The 14906-nt window shown below is 54.3% G+C and overlaps 8 protein-coding genes across 8 annotated transcripts; 4 read left to right on the top strand and 4 right to left on the bottom strand.

Moving 5' to 3' along the window:
• Positions 1–1230: 1230 nt before the first annotated feature.
• V1518DRAFT_434004 (uncharacterized protein) lies at positions 1231–2278 on the bottom strand (the record flags this gene model as incomplete). Its single annotated transcript, XM_066906239.1, has 3 exons — positions 1231–1587; positions 1641–1861; positions 1998–2278. 3 exons carry the CDS (start codon positions 2276–2278, stop codon positions 1367–1369), a joined length of 723 nt encoding a protein of 240 aa, XP_066758744.1. The 3' UTR covers positions 1231–1366.
• A 324-nt stretch (positions 2279–2602) lies between these two features.
• Positions 2603–4657, top strand: V1518DRAFT_418732 (permease family-domain-containing protein). The gene has a single exon (XM_066904607.1). The coding sequence runs from the start codon at positions 2765–2767 to the stop codon at positions 4565–4567; it is 1803 nt and encodes a 600-aa protein (XP_066758743.1). The 5' UTR covers positions 2603–2764; the 3' UTR covers positions 4568–4657.
• On the bottom strand, positions 4570–6312 carry V1518DRAFT_385130 (eukaryotic and archaeal DNA primase, large subunit-domain-containing protein). Its single transcript, XM_066901690.1, has 2 exons — positions 6024–6312; positions 4570–5970 (listed from the first exon to the last, which is right to left on the bottom strand). Exons 1-2 carry the CDS (start codon positions 6190–6192, stop codon positions 4661–4663), a joined length of 1479 nt encoding a protein of 492 aa, XP_066758742.1. The 5' UTR covers positions 6193–6312; the 3' UTR covers positions 4570–4660.
• A 297-nt stretch (positions 6313–6609) lies between these two features.
• V1518DRAFT_418729 (BCS1 N terminal-domain-containing protein) lies at positions 6610–8315 on the top strand. The gene is made up of 2 exons (XM_066904606.1): positions 6610–6835; positions 6887–8315. The coding sequence occupies exons 1-2, from the start codon at positions 6683–6685 to the stop codon at positions 8165–8167; spliced, it is 1434 nt and encodes a 477-aa protein (XP_066758741.1). The 5' UTR covers positions 6610–6682; the 3' UTR covers positions 8168–8315.
• V1518DRAFT_418726 (ADP-ribosylation factor family-domain-containing protein) lies at positions 8108–9485 on the bottom strand. The gene is made up of 6 exons (XM_066904605.1): positions 9243–9485; positions 9015–9118; positions 8919–8958; positions 8522–8867; positions 8421–8472; positions 8108–8368 (listed from the first exon to the last, which is right to left on the bottom strand). The coding sequence occupies exons 1-6, from the start codon at positions 9259–9261 to the stop codon at positions 8360–8362; spliced, it is 570 nt and encodes a 189-aa protein (XP_066758740.1). The 5' UTR covers positions 9262–9485; the 3' UTR covers positions 8108–8359.
• Positions 9486–9530: 45 nt separating this feature from the next.
• Positions 9531–11167, top strand: V1518DRAFT_418722 (uncharacterized protein). The gene is made up of 2 exons (XM_066904604.1): positions 9531–9814; positions 9875–11167. Exons 1-2 carry the CDS (start codon positions 9645–9647, stop codon positions 11025–11027), a joined length of 1323 nt encoding a protein of 440 aa, XP_066758739.1. The 5' UTR covers positions 9531–9644; the 3' UTR covers positions 11028–11167.
• Positions 11024–12018, bottom strand: V1518DRAFT_418720 (uncharacterized protein). The gene is made up of 2 exons (XM_066904603.1): positions 11938–12018; positions 11024–11886 (listed from the first exon to the last, which is right to left on the bottom strand). The coding sequence occupies exons 1-2, from the start codon at positions 11941–11943 to the stop codon at positions 11119–11121; spliced, it is 774 nt and encodes a 257-aa protein (XP_066758738.1). The 5' UTR covers positions 11944–12018; the 3' UTR covers positions 11024–11118.
• A 33-nt stretch (positions 12019–12051) lies between these two features.
• V1518DRAFT_313495 (Rad17 cell cycle checkpoint protein-domain-containing protein) lies at positions 12052–14692 on the top strand. The gene is made up of 3 exons (XM_066901120.1): positions 12052–12156; positions 12267–12883; positions 12941–14692. Exons 2-3 carry the CDS (start codon positions 12422–12424, stop codon positions 14585–14587), a joined length of 2109 nt encoding a protein of 702 aa, XP_066758737.1. The 5' UTR covers positions 12052–12156; positions 12267–12421; the 3' UTR covers positions 14588–14692.
• Positions 14693–14906: the final 214 nt, after the last annotated feature.

Raw genomic sequence — 14906 nt, 5'->3', positions numbered from 1 at the left:
GTGGCACTTGTCGTGACTGTACGCACATTACTGTCCGCAAATATATTTGCACTCTGTAACAAGCCGTTGGCATGCTTAAGGTGCACGTAGCATACCTTTATGTTGCCCTTGGGACTATCGAGAGTCTTCAAGTGCGGACAGCCTGCCGTACGCAGTCGGTGCAGAAATTGCGCAGATGGTAGCAATGACGGAGCAGCCTATTTATCTTGGCACTCGCGCAGGGCGGATCGTGACGAATATCGAGAAGACTCAGTCTAAAGTTCATGAAGTTGAACAACCTCTCTGACAACCAGCTGTCAGGAGACGGTAGAGTGTGACTTGTTCCTGCGAGCTAGAGCCGTCGTAGGCGACTATGCCAAAGGAAAAAAAAACACTTTTGCATTCGGGCCGACGAAACTTGACAATGAGATCCATGCTGATGCAGAGCATCGCCAAAGTCAAACTGCGGTGGCAAAGGTAGTATGAAACTATTCAGAGTAGTTGGAGAGCAAAGTAGCAATTTTTCTCTGAACATGCGCCGCGTTGGTCTGACAAATCGGCTGACAGCACAGAAGCATGCCACAGAAATCAAATAGAGTGTAACCACCTTACAAGCTTTTTTGCTTCTGTCCGCACGCGCATCAGCATCCGTTTCAGGGAAGCGGCGGAGGTTACCTGAGCTGAACATCACGCTTCATGTATACTTTATCCACCTTCCGCTCCGGCTACGAACCTGTGTCCGCCAACCAATATCGGTTGCGCAGTGCGGCACAGCACCGTGAAATATTTTCACCCACATGACTCCCATAAAGTTCAAGGTCGCGGACCAATCGCGTCATGATGCAGCTCCAGAGCAAGCACGAAGCAGTGCAAACCTAGCCCGCAGTCAGGGGCTGAGCGAAGCACGGACGCCGCGCAACCGGGAAACGGCGTTAGCCGCTGCCCCGCGCTGAAAAATCAGCCACGTGCCAAACGTTAAATGAAGAGCGGCTCCTTTGGATTTCGCAAACATGTGCGCCGTATCCGGCAGGGAGGCACGAGACACGGAAACAAGCCGATATGATAGTTTTTTTTGAGAGATAAGCAAACTAAAGGGATACTTGACGGGCGCCAAGAAAGATAATAAATATAGAGGGCAGCCTGGAAGAGAACGAGATAGGAAGGCTTGGGATTAGCGGGCGTCGGGCATGTCCGACGACTATTGTTGTTGTCCTGTGCCACTCCACCAGACGGAGTGTTCTCAACACGCGTGACACCTTGCCAGAAAGAGCAGAGGAACTGCCAACATGAGTTCATCGCGAAGGAAAAGCAGTTTTCATTTTTACGCACGGCGCAAGGGCTGGATAGCTAACTGGTCATCTCCAGAGTGTAGCAAACGTACAAGGGTCTACTCCTCCAACACATAGTCATTCTCCCAAAACTGGGCGAGATCTGAGAGAGCTGAGGGGTCTAAGAACACGAGATTGGACAGTTCAGGCTGTTCGTCAGCAGATGGTGAACCGCTGACGTCGATGATGGCTCGCTGGAGATCCAGCGCATCTGCCAGCGCGCTACAGCGCCGCGAAATGTCTGCGATCGAAACGAAGGTCTGCTGGAGAAGGTTTGTCTCTGTTTGAATTAGCGTAATCGGGCCGTAAGACTAGGCTAAGAAAAGGGAGTACCGAAGTCACCAAGCGGGGTGCGCGCGCAGCTTGCGGTTCGAATCACGGCGGTCGTCAGATCTTCCGCGCTGGCGAGCAGGTGACGACCATTCGCTGTCAGGGCTGTCCGCGTTTTTGATTCGTAGTCGGCGTATTTGCCACTGTGGTCTTCGGCGGAGTCAGGCCAGGTCGGCACCGGGATGAGGACGATAGGAGAAGACCCTGGAAACTGGTTGAGGAGTCTGCAGAGTTGAGCGGTCAGCTCCGTGCGAAGTCTTGGAACTTAGGTTTATCAAATAATGGAACAGCCAGCGTGCAACGTCTGTCTGCCGCGGCGCGACTCACGAGTCGATAGAGACTATTGCGGGACTCACTCACAAGGTCTGCAGCCGCATCAGGCGAGGGGCCCAGTCAATGCAGTCGCGCGTATCGCACTCGACCAGGATCAGCGGGAGCGTACTGGGGCGACCCGCGGAGGAGCGCGCGCGTAGGGCGTCGCGATCGGGTGCGTCCAGGTAGCGGTGGTCTACTGCGGCGGCGGACGGTCGGTTGTCGCGAGTCGCGGGAGCGGCACTGAGTGCGGCGCTGATGTGGGCGTAGAGAGCGGCGAGGTCGAGGGCCGCGCGAGGCCGAAGGAGGAGAGCGTTGGCGAGGGCCATGGTTAGTTGAGGAGGCGGGAAAGTTAGTCGCGTGAGGCGCGTTCTGGAACGCGGAGCAGCCCCGAGCTCGGAGAAGGCCTCTGCGCGGTTAAGGTTGTGCGAGCCCACGGGCCGCCCGCATGCCCTCCATGGCCATGCACCACCGTCCACGTTACTTGGGATCTGGTAGGCGAATGACGACGCAGCCAGAGCACTAGTTGAGCAGCAGCAGTAGCAGAAGTGCAGAGAAGAGGAGCCAAGTATCAGCAAGCAGAGAGCTGAAATGTAGAGCGACGACCCCTGAGGCCTGAGAGCGGTGGCGTTTCCATTGTCTCTCTGCTCGCACGTCGCCGCATCGTCAGCGGACGAGCCCGCCAGCTTCCCATCTGCAGCGCACCACGCCAATATGGCGAAGAAAAACTTCACCTCGCCGCGCGCACCAGGTACTATATTACCCCCCGCGTGGCCCCGTATTTTCGTTCCCCATCAGCTCCATCCTCATCAGCCATGGCCATCTCACCCCGCTCTGACATCGAGTACGACGACAAGGCCGTCGCGCACCCCGGCGACCTCGCTCACCCCGCCGAGCGCACACAACCCACTCTTGCAGCCCGCTTGAGGCACCGTCTGCTGACCCGCGACGGCTGGCTAGGCGACTACGACTACGCCTACCTCTTCACTCCTAAGATCCCCTTCATCAAACGCGACCAGAAGTCGGGTCCTTTCTTTGGGCTTAACGACAAGATGCCGACGGTGCTCGCCATTGTTCTCGGCTTCCAACACTCTCTTGCCATGCTTGCTGGTGTCGTATCCCCCGCGCTCATTCTCTCCGGCACCTCTGGCGCGAACCTCGACACCGAGGGCCAGCAGTACCTCGTCTCCGCCGCGCTCATCTGCTGCGGCCTCCTCTCCTCCATCCAGATCACCCGCTTCCACTTCTACAAATCCCCCTACTACCTCGGAACCGGCCTTATCTCCGTCGTCGGCACCTCCTTCGCGACAATCCCCGTCGCCTCGGGCGCGTTCTCCCAGATGTACACCAACGGCTACTGCCCCACCGATGATGCGGGCAACAAGCTCCCCTGCCCCGACGGATACGGAGCTCTCATCGGCACCACCTGCATCTGTGCGCTCTTTGAAATCCTGCTATCCTTTACCCCGCCGAAGATCCTTCAGAAGGTCTTCCCCCCGATCGTCACCGGGCCGACTGTGCTACTCATCGGTGTCCACCTCATCGAGACCGGCTTCGAGGACTGGGCTGGCGGCAGCGGCTCCTGCATGGGCCGGCCTACTACCGGAGACTACATTCTCTGCCCCAGCAACGACGCGCCTCACGCACTGGCCTGGGGCTCCGCGGAATTCATTGGTCTTGGTTTTCTCGTCTTTGTCACCATCATCCTCTGCGAGAAGTTCGGCTCTCCCATCATGCAGTCCTGCGCTGTCGTCATGGGCCTTCTTGTCGGCTGCATCGTCGCCGGTGCCTGTGGATACTTTGACAAGAGTACCATCGACATCGCTCCCGCTGTAACTTTTATCTGGGTACACACGTTCAAGTTATCTCTATACGCGCCAGTGGTCTTACCTATGCTCGCCGTCTACCTCGTGCTCATGATGGAGGCCATCGGCGACATCACTGCTACCTGCGACGTCTCGCGCCTCGAGGTTTCTGGCCGCGAATACGAGTCCCGTATCCAGGGCGGTGTCCTCGCCGACGGCTTCAATGGTGTTCTCGCCGGTCTCATGACCATGACTCCCATGTCCACCTTCGCGCAGAACAACGGCGTCATTTCCCTCACCAAGTGCGCGAACCGCACCGTCGGCTACTTCTGCTGCTTTTTCCTCGTTATCATGGGCGTCTTCTCCAAGTTCGCCGCCGCTCTGGTCGCCATCCCCTCCTCCGTGCTCGGCGGCATGACCACCTTCCTCTTCTGTTCCGTCGCCGTCTCCGGCATGCGCATCGTCGCCACCGTGCCTTTTACCCGCCGCAACCGCTTCGTCCTGACCGCATCCATGTCCATCGGTGTCGGCGCTATCCTCGTGCCCACCTGGTTTGACTACGTCTTCACCTACGACGGCGACAACCATGCGCTCCTCGGCTTCTATAATGCCATCACCCTCATCATGGAGACCGGTTTCGCACTCACCGCCTTCCTCGCGCTCATCCTTAACCTTCTCGTCGCCGAGGACGCCGGCGAAGCCGAGACCCCCGAGATCGATGCGGTCGCGGAAATCGAGGTCCAAGACGAGATTCTCGTCCAGAAGGGATCCAACGACAACGAGACTCTTATCTCAAACTTTCCCACAAAGTAGGTGGGACATATTAGGCGTTGCTTTGGTTTACACATACATTATTTGGGTCGCTCTTCTGCTATAATATACTTGCACTATCTTCTACATCTATATCTACCCCTCCACCTTCTCTGCTGCTTTTGACTCCCTCGCCATCCGCAAACTCCGGTCAAAATATAAATTCGGATGCGTAATACTTTCCATACCGACGCCCGTGCCAACTGTCATCTTCACGTGCGGCAGCATCTTGTGTGTCGCCTCAAACACGCGTGTACAAGCGACATGATACTGCTTGTTGTCCACATCGATCTTGATCTGGCTAAGCATGCCGCGGTCGCGGATCCCGAGTTCGCCCAGCGCGGACGAGAGGTGGTCTTCAGAAAAGAAACGGTACGGACAGCCGTGAATATCGTTCGGACCCGGGGCGCTCGAGTTGAGAAGCTGTTGACAGCCCTGCGGGCGGTAGTTATTCCGAGACCCTTCGAGACCGTAGTTGTGGCGGATGTTATACCGATACTCCTTGTTGAACTTGTCCTCGCCGGTCGTCGCTGCGAAGCTCTGCCGCCAGAACTGCAGCGACTCCTCGACGGACAAACCAATGCCCTTGAGAAAGAGACCGTACTGTAGGCGGCCAAAGTACTTGAGGTGGTTATCCCGCCGCAGGGCTTGATGCATGCTGCGCATGCAGAGCGGGAAGTGCTGCACGAGCGCGTCAACCTGCTCTGCGCGGATTGCCCCGTTGGCGCCAAAGTCGCTGCTCGTGTTCTCCGGGTTGTATTCCGGTGCAATAAACCCGCGCGAGAGTTGGTTGAGGATGGGAACTAACCTGTCGTCCTCATCAAGCCGTGGCAGCGCACGCGCGGTGGTCTCCAGCGCACGGTCGAGGTGCTCGCTGAATTCGCTGAGCACTAGGGAGAACTGCAGGGACGAGGGCACGTACGCGTCGCCGTTTTTAAGCAGCACGCGACGGTTCTCAATAAGTTCGGGTACGCGTTCAAAGGGGACTTTGAAATAACTTTCCCCCGTGACAGATTTCTCCGACGGCGCGGCCGCGGTATCCGTCGCAAAGATGAACGCGTCATGAAGCTCCTGCTTCTCGTCCTCCAAGACCTGCGTCCACCCGAAATCATGCTGCGACAGCAAGGCATGCTGCTCCGACACGTCCGCAGTAGTATACCGCAAGCGGAAGAGAATTGACTCGGCTTTCACGAAACGCCTTCGAAGCTCCTCGCTGCGGCAGAACGCGAGGCGCAGGATGAAGTGGGAGTAGTGATCTTTCCGACGCTCGTCGTCGAGCAGTTTGCTGCTTTTGGTGCTACTGTTTGGCGCCAGCGGAAGGTATTCGTCGAGTAACGGCTTGATGCTCGCTTCGATTTGTTTGAACGTTCTGTTTGAAAATATGCAGGTCTCGATCTCACTCAGGACTACCTTGTCAACACTTCACTCTCTGCAGCTCTCCCTTCTCTAGGGAACTCACCTCGTAACCGGTCAATAGCCCATTCCTCAAACTGATCCAGCGTAATTTCCAAAAGCGGCGGCGTGAGGTACAAGTTCAGGCGCTGTGGATAGTTTTGTTCTCGCCCGACCTCCGCGCCGAGGTTCACATTGGAACGGCTTACCACGCGTCGTTTCTGCGCGCGGAACATCGTGTTGGTGTGCTGTGTTGCGTGTGGTGTAAAGTGAGGTCGTAGGCAAGAGAGGCGGCGGAGAGGTGGCGGAGAAATGGTGTGGAAGTAGTGGAACGCGGTGATACGTGGAGGTGGGTTAGTGAGCTGATGAGGGCGAACAGCGCGTCTTGGGTGGAAGAGCACGCTGCATTTAATCCGGGTAACTTCTCGTACTCGACGCGTTCCTGACGCGTCTATTTCTCCACCATCTACATGCGGGTGCCAAGTCTGGAACTGGTCTAGATAGTCATCTGCCATTATCAAAGCTATTAATAACTGAACAATTCGCCCACCAGCCTTATAGCTTGCGCCTAGGTGTGAGCTTCATGCTCTCGCATATTTGCCCGCGGACACTCGCGATGATTGAACTGAGCCGCACGCTTGAAATCTGCGAATTTACACTCGACGAACCCGGACGTCGAACCGCAATGAGCACCACGACAGTCTAGACGAATATTGTCAGGAAAGAATGTCAGAATTGCCTATCAATGGCACCGAGACTGCGGACCTGGCGACAGGTACGTCGGCGATTACCAAGACGGTGACGACGCCGATACCCGCAGAGAAGCCGCGTGGAGGGCTGATGACTCGAGCGCTGGAGTCGAATCCATACTTCACTGCGGCACGTACACACGAGTAACATATTGGACGGCGGTATGCTGATGCTATATAGGGCTTCGGTCTTATGGGTCTTGGCGTGGTACTCGCGGCCGGTCGCCAACTTGTCGTGAGGGGTTCTACTTTCATATATCGGCAACTCCTCGTGGACCTTGAGATCCCGTCGAAAGATAAATCATACAACTGGTTCTTAGACTGGATGGCGCGCGAGTCCGTAGTTTTGCAAGATCAGCAAAGACCCTCAATAGCCAGCGGCGGGGGTCTACGACAACGCTTACTCGCGCTCCGAAATCGGTATTCCTCGTCGCACCATTTGAGCGTACAAACGACGTACAAGCAGCACGACAACGGGAGCGTCACCACGAATTTCAGTCTCGTGCCAGGACCGGGAAAGCATATTTTGTTGTACAATGGTGCGTATATCCAGGTGAACCGCGAGCGTTCGTCAAGGCTTATGGATTTAACCTCCGGCACCCCGTTCGAGACGATCACACTGACGACGCTGTATCGCGACCGAGACATATTCCGTCAATTATTACAAGACGCGAATAACATGGCTATGCAGCTGCAAGAGGGGAAAACGGTATTGTACGTCTCCTGGGGCCCTGATTGGCGGCCTTTCGGACAGCCGCGGCGGAAACGGGCATTAAGTTCGGTGATTCTCGATACCGGCATCAGCGAGCGGATTGTCGACGATGTGCAGGATTTCCTGGGGTCGGGACAGTGGTATTACGACCGAGGAATTCCGTATCGGCGGGGATATTTACTTTACGGGCCGCCTGGAAGCGGGAAGAGTAGTTTTATCCAGGCGTTAGCAGGCGAGTTGGATTACAACATCTGCATCTTGAATCTGTCCGAGCAGAACCTTACGGACGACAGACTAAATCACCTGATGAACCACATTCCGGAGCGGAGTATTTTGCTGCTGGAAGATATTGACGCGGCGTTCAACAAGCGCGAGCAGACTGACGAGTCCGGATACAAGATGTCTGGCGTCACCTTCTCCGGCCTACTCAACGCACTCGACGGTGTCGCGTCCTCCGAGGAACGCCTTATCTTCATGACCACGAACCACGCCGACAAACTTGACCCCGCGCTCATCCGCCCCGGCCGCGTTGACGTACGCGAGTTGATTGACAACGCGTCACCGTTCCAGATCAAGAAGATGTTCCTCCGGTTCTACGAGGACGCCGAGACCGAGGCCGACGTGTTTGTAAAGGCTGTGCAGGAGCTACATGTTCCTGTCAGCGCGGCGCAGCTGCAGGGTCTGTTTGTGTATAACAAGAAAGCACCGCAAAAGGCCATCGAGATGGTGCCGTTTTTGAAAAGCTCGTAGTGCTGCATGTATCTAGTAATTCCTCGTATATATCGTCCGGCGGTTTAGACTCGTATTGCTATCATATGCAACGCAAAAACAAAATTAACACGCATAGTTGGTTTAACCACTTTCTTTACGACTGTACAGTACAATTAATGACTAGTAGCTAATCAACACAAACTTGGAGGGGTTCTACTCTCATGTTCCGGCTTAGACGTACTTGACGGAGTTAGTAGAGCTAGGTTTGGAACAAGAAAGAAGAAATACGCACCTGGCTGAGCCATCTGATTCCCTCGCCGTATCCTTGTCTCATAACGACCGAGCTACTGTCATCAGCAATTGCACTCACCACTCTCAGCATAAGACACATACCACATATACACCTCGATTGGTCGCATGTTTGTAAGCGGCACCTTGCCTTTGCCGGTAGTCTGGTACAGACCGAGCGCCAGTCGAAGCTCCTCCTCGGAGACGGCGCCGGGGGCGTCGATCTTATTGCCCAGGATCAGGAAGGGCACCTTGTTGAGCTCCTCGATGGCAAGCAGCGCATCGAGTTCGGCCTTGCTCTCAGCAAATCTGTCAATGTCGGCCGCGTCGACTAGGAAGACGATGCCGTTGACTTCTGGGAAGTAGTCCTTCCATAGGCGTCGTGCCTGTTGATGGCCGCCGAGATCGAATGTAGTGAATTTGACGTTGCCGATGGCGAGTTCCTCCGAGGCTGCGCAACGCGTTAGTGGTGTACCGATAAAATTCCTTCCATGCTACTCACTCGGATGCAATGTTGGTTGAAGCGTGGCTAGTCGGTCATTCTTTATGTCACAGACGTCAGAACCGGCGATTGTTCCATGACAATCTCGATACACACCTTCAGCATATGCAATAACGTGGTCTTACCCGCGTTGTCGAGTCCGAGAAACAACAGCTTCGCATGCTTGTTCAGCAAGCCCAGGGATGACAGGACATCGTAGACTGCGGGGATGGTTACGTCAGTACTTTGTGATATAGGACACCTAGGCGGATTTGATGCCATTCGCAGCAACCAGCCACCAGCCCACAGTGTAGGTTTTTGGTAATGTCAGGTTCGAGCACTTACACCAGTTGAGAATGAACATCGTTTCGGTGAAACTGGTAGATATATGTTAGACAATTACGCTGTGGTGCGAAATACGGAGAAATGCAATGCTGATCTCGATCTTTCGTCCTAGCGAGCGTCCCGTTGACAAAACTAACACACCTGATTTGCAGAGGGAATTACTGCCAACTAAACGGTATTCCCCGATGAACGAGGGAAGTGGTGAGGAGGGGTGCGTGTGCGCGTGGAGTGTGGGATTTCGCGACAACGAGGCGCGAGTGGTTCACAGGCGGGACCGCACGTCTCCATGTTTGTGGCATAACTGCAAAATTTGGTGCCAAACGCCAAACTTTAACGGTTTTTTTTTATGCCGCTGAACTTCGTCGGTCTACATCACCACCGCATACACAATTTACCGTCGCCATGTCCGGAGTCCAGTACCTGCTCTTCGAGGAGCCCACCGGCTATGCACTGTTTAAGGTCGCACTTGCGCCCGAGTCCATCGGTGCACGCCTGAAGGAGGTCCAGGAGGCCGTCAACGATCTCGCCAAGTTTAGCAAACTTGTCACGCTCGTCAGTTTCTCTCCATTCAAGTACGTCCCCGTCAGAGCGCTGTACTAGTGGATTATGGTGCTAATGTTGTTGCGCTATAGAGGCGCCGCGGACGCACTTCAGAATGCCAACGACGTCGCTGAAGGCACCGTCAACGACGAACTCAAGGAATTTCTCAAGCTCAGCTTGCCGAAGCGGTCGAAGAAGGCAAAGATCACCCTCGGCGTGTCCGACATCAAGCTCGCAAGCAGCATCAAGGAGTCCGTAAAGCATGTTGACTGCGACACATCTGAAGTTGTGCAGGACCTTCTCCGTGGCATCAGACTGCACTCCGCCAAGTTGCTCAAGCAGCTGCAGGACGGCGATATTGAGCGCGCACAGCTCGGTCTCTCACACGCGTACTCGCGCGCAAAAGTGCAGTTCAGTGTCAAGAAGAACGACAACCATATCATCCAGGCCATCGCGCTGCTTGACCAGCTTGACAAGGACATCAACACCTTTGCAATGCGTGTTCGCGAATGGTACTCGTGGCATTTCCCCGAGCTGTACAAAATCGTCAGCGACAATTACGCGTACTCAAAGTTGATACTTTTCATCAAGAATAAGGAGGACCTGAATGAGGAGTCGCTGCACGACTTGGCGGAGTTTGTCAACGACGATGCGGCTATCGCACAGAGCATCATCGACGCCGCCCGTATCAGCATGGGCCAGGACATCTCGGAGCAGGACATGGATAATATCACCACGTTCGCGGCCAAGGTGGTCAGTCTGTCGGACTACCGCAAGCAGCTCCACGGGTATTTAGTTGAGAAGATGAGCATCGTCGCGCCTAACCTCTCCGAGCTTATTGGCGAGGTCGTCGGTGCGCGGTTAATTTCGCATGCTGGCAGCTTGACTAACCTGTCGAAATACCCCGCGTCGACTGTCCAGATTCTCGGTGCCGAGAAGGCTCTCTTCCGAGCACTGAAGACCAAGGGCAACACCCCTAAGTACGGTCTGATCTACCACTCCACCTTCATCGGCAAGGCCGCACAGAAGAACAAGGGTCGGATATCGCGATTCCTCGCCAACAAGTGCTCTATTGCCAGCAGAATCGACAACTTCGCCGAGACTCCCAGCACTCGGTTCGGTGAGATCCTCAAGAAACAGGTCGAGGAGCGACTGAACTTCTACGACACCGGTGCTCCGCCCATGAAGAACGCGGACGCCATGAAGGAGGCGATGCAGGGTGTGGAAGATTTAATGGAGGAGTGAATAGATAAAAGTATTGCGCGTTTGGGTTTGTGCTGGTTTCGTTTGTATCATAATTGTGAATTGCACGGCTTGTTTTTTTGCACCTGCTAGATCACACATACATGCCAGTAGATCGTATTTGATGCCGCCGGAAAATGGAGTAGTCGAATATCCATGATGAAGGTTCGATCGACAACACTTTGCATAGCGCTTTCGCGGAAATTACAGCAACGTCTTCCTCGACGTATTCGCGGTCCGGCACGCCTTCCGCCGTGCACATCAGCGCGAGCGCTTGCATTTGTAAGATCTCAGCGCACGAGAGTATAGCCGCGAAAATACCAGTGATAAAATGCGGCGCTTGTAGGTACGATAGTTCAGGAAACACAGTTGAAGCGCACTTGCTAGTCGCAATGACCTTCACTGGATCATCTGGGTCCACGAAAAGCGGGGTTACAAGCACTGTGAGGTCGGGGTCGAGCGTACGCAGAAGCTCCTGCGCAACTAGGTAGCACTCTGTCGGCGGCAAAATTGGCATTCGAAGCCAGAAGAAGTCATGCGTTATGTGGTGAAATATCGGCAGCGTGAGATCAGTTACGCTTGAGCGGATGGTGACTGAACTGCACGGCGGGGCGATCGTCGCCGCGGAGAGTGCGAGGATGACAGACTCGAACGCTGGCGCAACGACGACTAACCGGCTGATCTTTCGTCGCGGCTTGACTGTGATCATAATGCCAGATGGTTTCTTCTTCTGAGGCACAAGTGCTTCCTCGCTCTCTTCTTCCATCTCGTCCTCGTCGCCAGACTTATGGACATCCTCGTCGGACGACGAGTCTTCGTGGAGCTCGTGGCGCGGCGCCGGCAGGTCTAACCATGGTTTAAACTAACTTACTGTTAGTACTCATCCACGCAGTATCGAAATAGGAGATCATACCAGCATTGCGTCGTTGTAGTGCACGTAGATGCGCGGAGAAGCCGCCGCTACCTCTTAGAACCATTCAGATGATGGTGGATTACCCCTTCCACGTGACCGCTGCGAACCCCATGAAGTAAGATGTCGCGCCGACGACTGCAACTATCACCGTGACACGGCATCGTCTTACATGTCCGCGCTTCCTCGTAAGCGGCGACGGCGGGAGCTGCAAAACGAGGGGTATGATTACTCTTTTGTGGAGTCCTCGGAGAAGGAGGATAACGGCTCTGTGATCATGATCAGCGACTCGGAGGCTGAGAGCGCACTCGCAATAACATCAGACAAGACAGTAACGACGAACGGCAATAGCAAGAAGAGGAGGATTGCACTGACGAAGACTGTTGCGAGCAAGAATACCAAACCAGCGCGGAAATCAGCGTCGGCGCCCGCGATTGTTGGCTCTCTCTCGACAACGCTGCGGCAAACCTCACTACACAAGAGCGTGATGAGCACCAAAGCCAAGCCTGCCGCGAAAGCAAAGTCCACAACGGGCACTTCAACGTCGATCAGAAGACCTAATAACGTGAAGCCGATTGTGGCTACGCTGGATCTAGATGACGATTCGATATGCGAGAGTATCGACGAAGTGTCATCGTCAGAGTCGTCGGATAGAGAGGTAACCATGAGTTCTACAGCTTCGACGAGCGTGAAGGAACAGAAACGAGTTATTACACGCCGGGATTCGGCGTCATTGCAACCTATACCGCCGCAGCCGACGACGGCAACACAGTTGAATTTGCAAACATTCAAAGAAACCACGCCGCCGTCGAAAGTCGAGTCACAGTCCGTTGAATTATGGACGGAGAAGTACGCACCAACGGTGTACGCGAAGTTAGCGCTACACAAAAGGAAGTACGATGACGTGCGCGACTGGTTTACTCGAGTGTTTTCTGGCACAATGAGACAGGTACGCTAGCTGGGTCCTGCGTGTTCCGGCGGCATGCTGCTGACAACTCGAGTACAGCGCGTCCTAGTAATGACTGGTCCGGCTGGTAGCTGCAAAACAGCTACTCTCTCTGTTCTATCCCGCGAACTCGGTTTTGACATCATTGAATGGACGAACTCACTGTCGCCGGTCTATACCAGCGACGAGCCGTACGAATCGGTATACAGCAGGTTCGCAGCGTTTTTGGCGGATGCGTCTCGATTTGGGTCGGCTGTGATTGTGGAGGACAGCAAGAACGGTGACGGGGAGGTTGTGTATAAAATCAATGCCGCGCAATTACGTGACCGGAAACGTATTCTGCTCATTGAGGACATACCCAGTAGCTTAATTATGTCGACGTCAGATACACGTACGCGATATATAGAGGCAATTTCAGCTTACATATATGCGTCTCTCAAAGGCAATCGTACTCCGCCGCCGTTGGTATTTGTGCTATCGGAGGCAGATCAATTCGACGAGTTCTCTGCGCAGCAAGCATACTCCGCCGAAACGATTCTAGGTCGCGAGATTATGGCGGATCCGTTGGTGACCAAGATCCAGTTCAACCCCGTGAACAAGACCTTGATGGCACGCGTGCTGAAGGATACCGCGACGGCGGAAGGGCTTTTTCAAACAGAGCAAAAAGCTGGTAGTGGCGGTGTCAAAACTGTGATTGCAAGTCTTCTCGAGCTTGGAGACGTGCGCTGTGCGATCACTGCGTTACAGACGTGGAGTATTACTGGCGGGATCACGGTGCCTGCGATGAGGGAGAGTAACCTTCAATTATTTCACGCGGTGGGGAAAGTTGTATATAACAAGGTCTGGAAGGACGACAATAAGGATTCCGAGACAGAATCGCCTTTGGATACTCTGTTGCAGTCTATCGCACCCACCAAGCTTGTCGATGGCGTATTTGAGAACTACCCGCCATCCTGCATAGAAGTCGACAATCTTGAACTCTGCAGCGACGCGCTTTCGCTTGCAGATGTGATGTTGGCTATGAGCAACATCGGCAGCTCAAATGTACTCAAGTCACTTCGTTGGCAAAGTGATTATGGCAACGGCAACACCAACTCAGATATGTTGATTAACCGGTCAAGCATGCGCGCAGAGCTCGCCATGCGCGGGGTATTAGCAGGGTTGCCGGCGACGGTTACGCGATTCCCGTTTTCGAGCAAGGATTTCGTATCCCGGAATCGCTCGTTTTCAGAGGTGTCGAAGGGGTCTGATCGCAAGCGGGCGTGGAGCTCGTTTTCGAGCGGCGGCAACACAGGTGGACGATCGTCGTTGTGCATGGCGTTAGGATATAGTGTGTATAAACGACAGCGGGACGTGCAAACCGGCGTGTTGCGATATCAAACAACACAACGCAAGTCGTCTGCATCAAATGGTATCTCGGCGCTAGTCGAGGACGCAGATACATTTATGCAGCACACGGCTTTCTGGGAAGCGCTAATCCGCAAAGACGAAGGGCCGCGCAAGATAGGCGGGTTCTACTCCGCGAATGGCGCAACAGGGCTTGGCGATGACGCGGATGACGAGCAGCCGAATATGAATACTGCAACGTTTTATAATGGGAACAAGCATAGCAACAAGGAGTTTGAGTATGAGAGTATTTTTGGCAGACTTGTGTTTTCTAGTGGAGACAATGAGGTAGATGAAGATATCGAGGAGGATAGTGATTAGTTTGTATAGGATTTCTGGTCATATTTATCATAAGCTTGCATTTTATATACCAGCTGGTGCGATGTAGGAGCAGTAGCTTTAAGAACATAGACGACGTGTCGTCACGCGCTCGTGACGATCACAACTGATCGGACTGCGCGTCGTTGCCCACTGCATCAAAGTCGCGTCGCTTTGTATTTAGTTCCACCCCCGCTACCAAATACCCCGCACTTATGCGAACTCAGAAATTGTATCAGCATTGCAGACCGCAGTACTTTCTGCTTGACTTGTCAAGCAAAATAGAGTTACGGGATGTGGCCGAACTACCGTGATCGCCACG

The sequence above is a fragment of the Limtongia smithiae genome (genome assembly GCF_038497785.1).
Source record: "Limtongia smithiae strain NRRL Y-17922 unplaced genomic scaffold V1518scaffold_8, whole genome shotgun sequence".
NCBI classification, from domain to species: domain Eukaryota; kingdom Fungi; phylum Ascomycota; class Lipomycetes; order Lipomycetales; family Lipomycetaceae; genus Limtongia; species Limtongia smithiae.
Note: the sequence above shows the minus strand (reverse complement) of the source record. Positions and strands in the feature narration are given on the sequence as shown.

Excerpts from the sequence above, each read along its gene's own strand:
- V1518DRAFT_418729 (XM_066904606.1), top strand. The coding sequence starts at position 6,683 with ATGTCAGAATTGCCTATCAATGGCACCGAGACTGCGGACCTGGCGACA. Across the intron at positions 6,836-6,886 it reads CGAATCCATACTTCACTGCG|GGCTTCGGTCTTATGGGTCT; the intron begins GCACGTACACAC and ends GATGCTATATAG.
- V1518DRAFT_418726 (XM_066904605.1), bottom strand. Across the intron at positions 8,959-9,014 it reads CGTTATTGCATATGCTGAAG|AATGACCGACTAGCCACGCT; the intron begins GTGTGTATCGAG and ends TGTGACATAAAG. Across the intron at positions 8,868-8,918 it reads TCAACCAACATTGCATCCGA|CCTCGGAGGAACTCGCCATC; the intron begins GTGAGTAGCATG and ends CGCGTTGCGCAG.
- V1518DRAFT_418732 (XM_066904607.1), top strand. The coding sequence starts at position 2,765 with ATGGCCATCTCACCCCGCTCTGACATCGAGTACGACGACAAGGCCGTC.
- V1518DRAFT_385130 (XM_066901690.1), bottom strand. The coding sequence starts at position 6,192 with ATGTTCCGCGCGCAGAAACGACGCGTGGTAAGCCGTTCCAATGTGAAC. Across the intron at positions 5,971-6,023 it reads GGCTATTGACCGGTTACGAG|TCCTGAGTGAGATCGAGACC; the intron begins GTGAGTTCCCTA and ends TTGACAAGGTAG.
- V1518DRAFT_418722 (XM_066904604.1), top strand. The coding sequence starts at position 9,645 with ATGTCCGGAGTCCAGTACCTGCTCTTCGAGGAGCCCACCGGCTATGCA. Across the intron at positions 9,815-9,874 it reads GTCAGTTTCTCTCCATTCAA|AGGCGCCGCGGACGCACTTC; the intron begins GTACGTCCCCGT and ends GTTGCGCTATAG.
- V1518DRAFT_313495 (XM_066901120.1), top strand. The coding sequence starts at position 12,422 with ATGAGCACCAAAGCCAAGCCTGCCGCGAAAGCAAAGTCCACAACGGGC. Across the intron at positions 12,884-12,940 it reads TTTCTGGCACAATGAGACAG|CGCGTCCTAGTAATGACTGG; the intron begins GTACGCTAGCTG and ends ACTCGAGTACAG.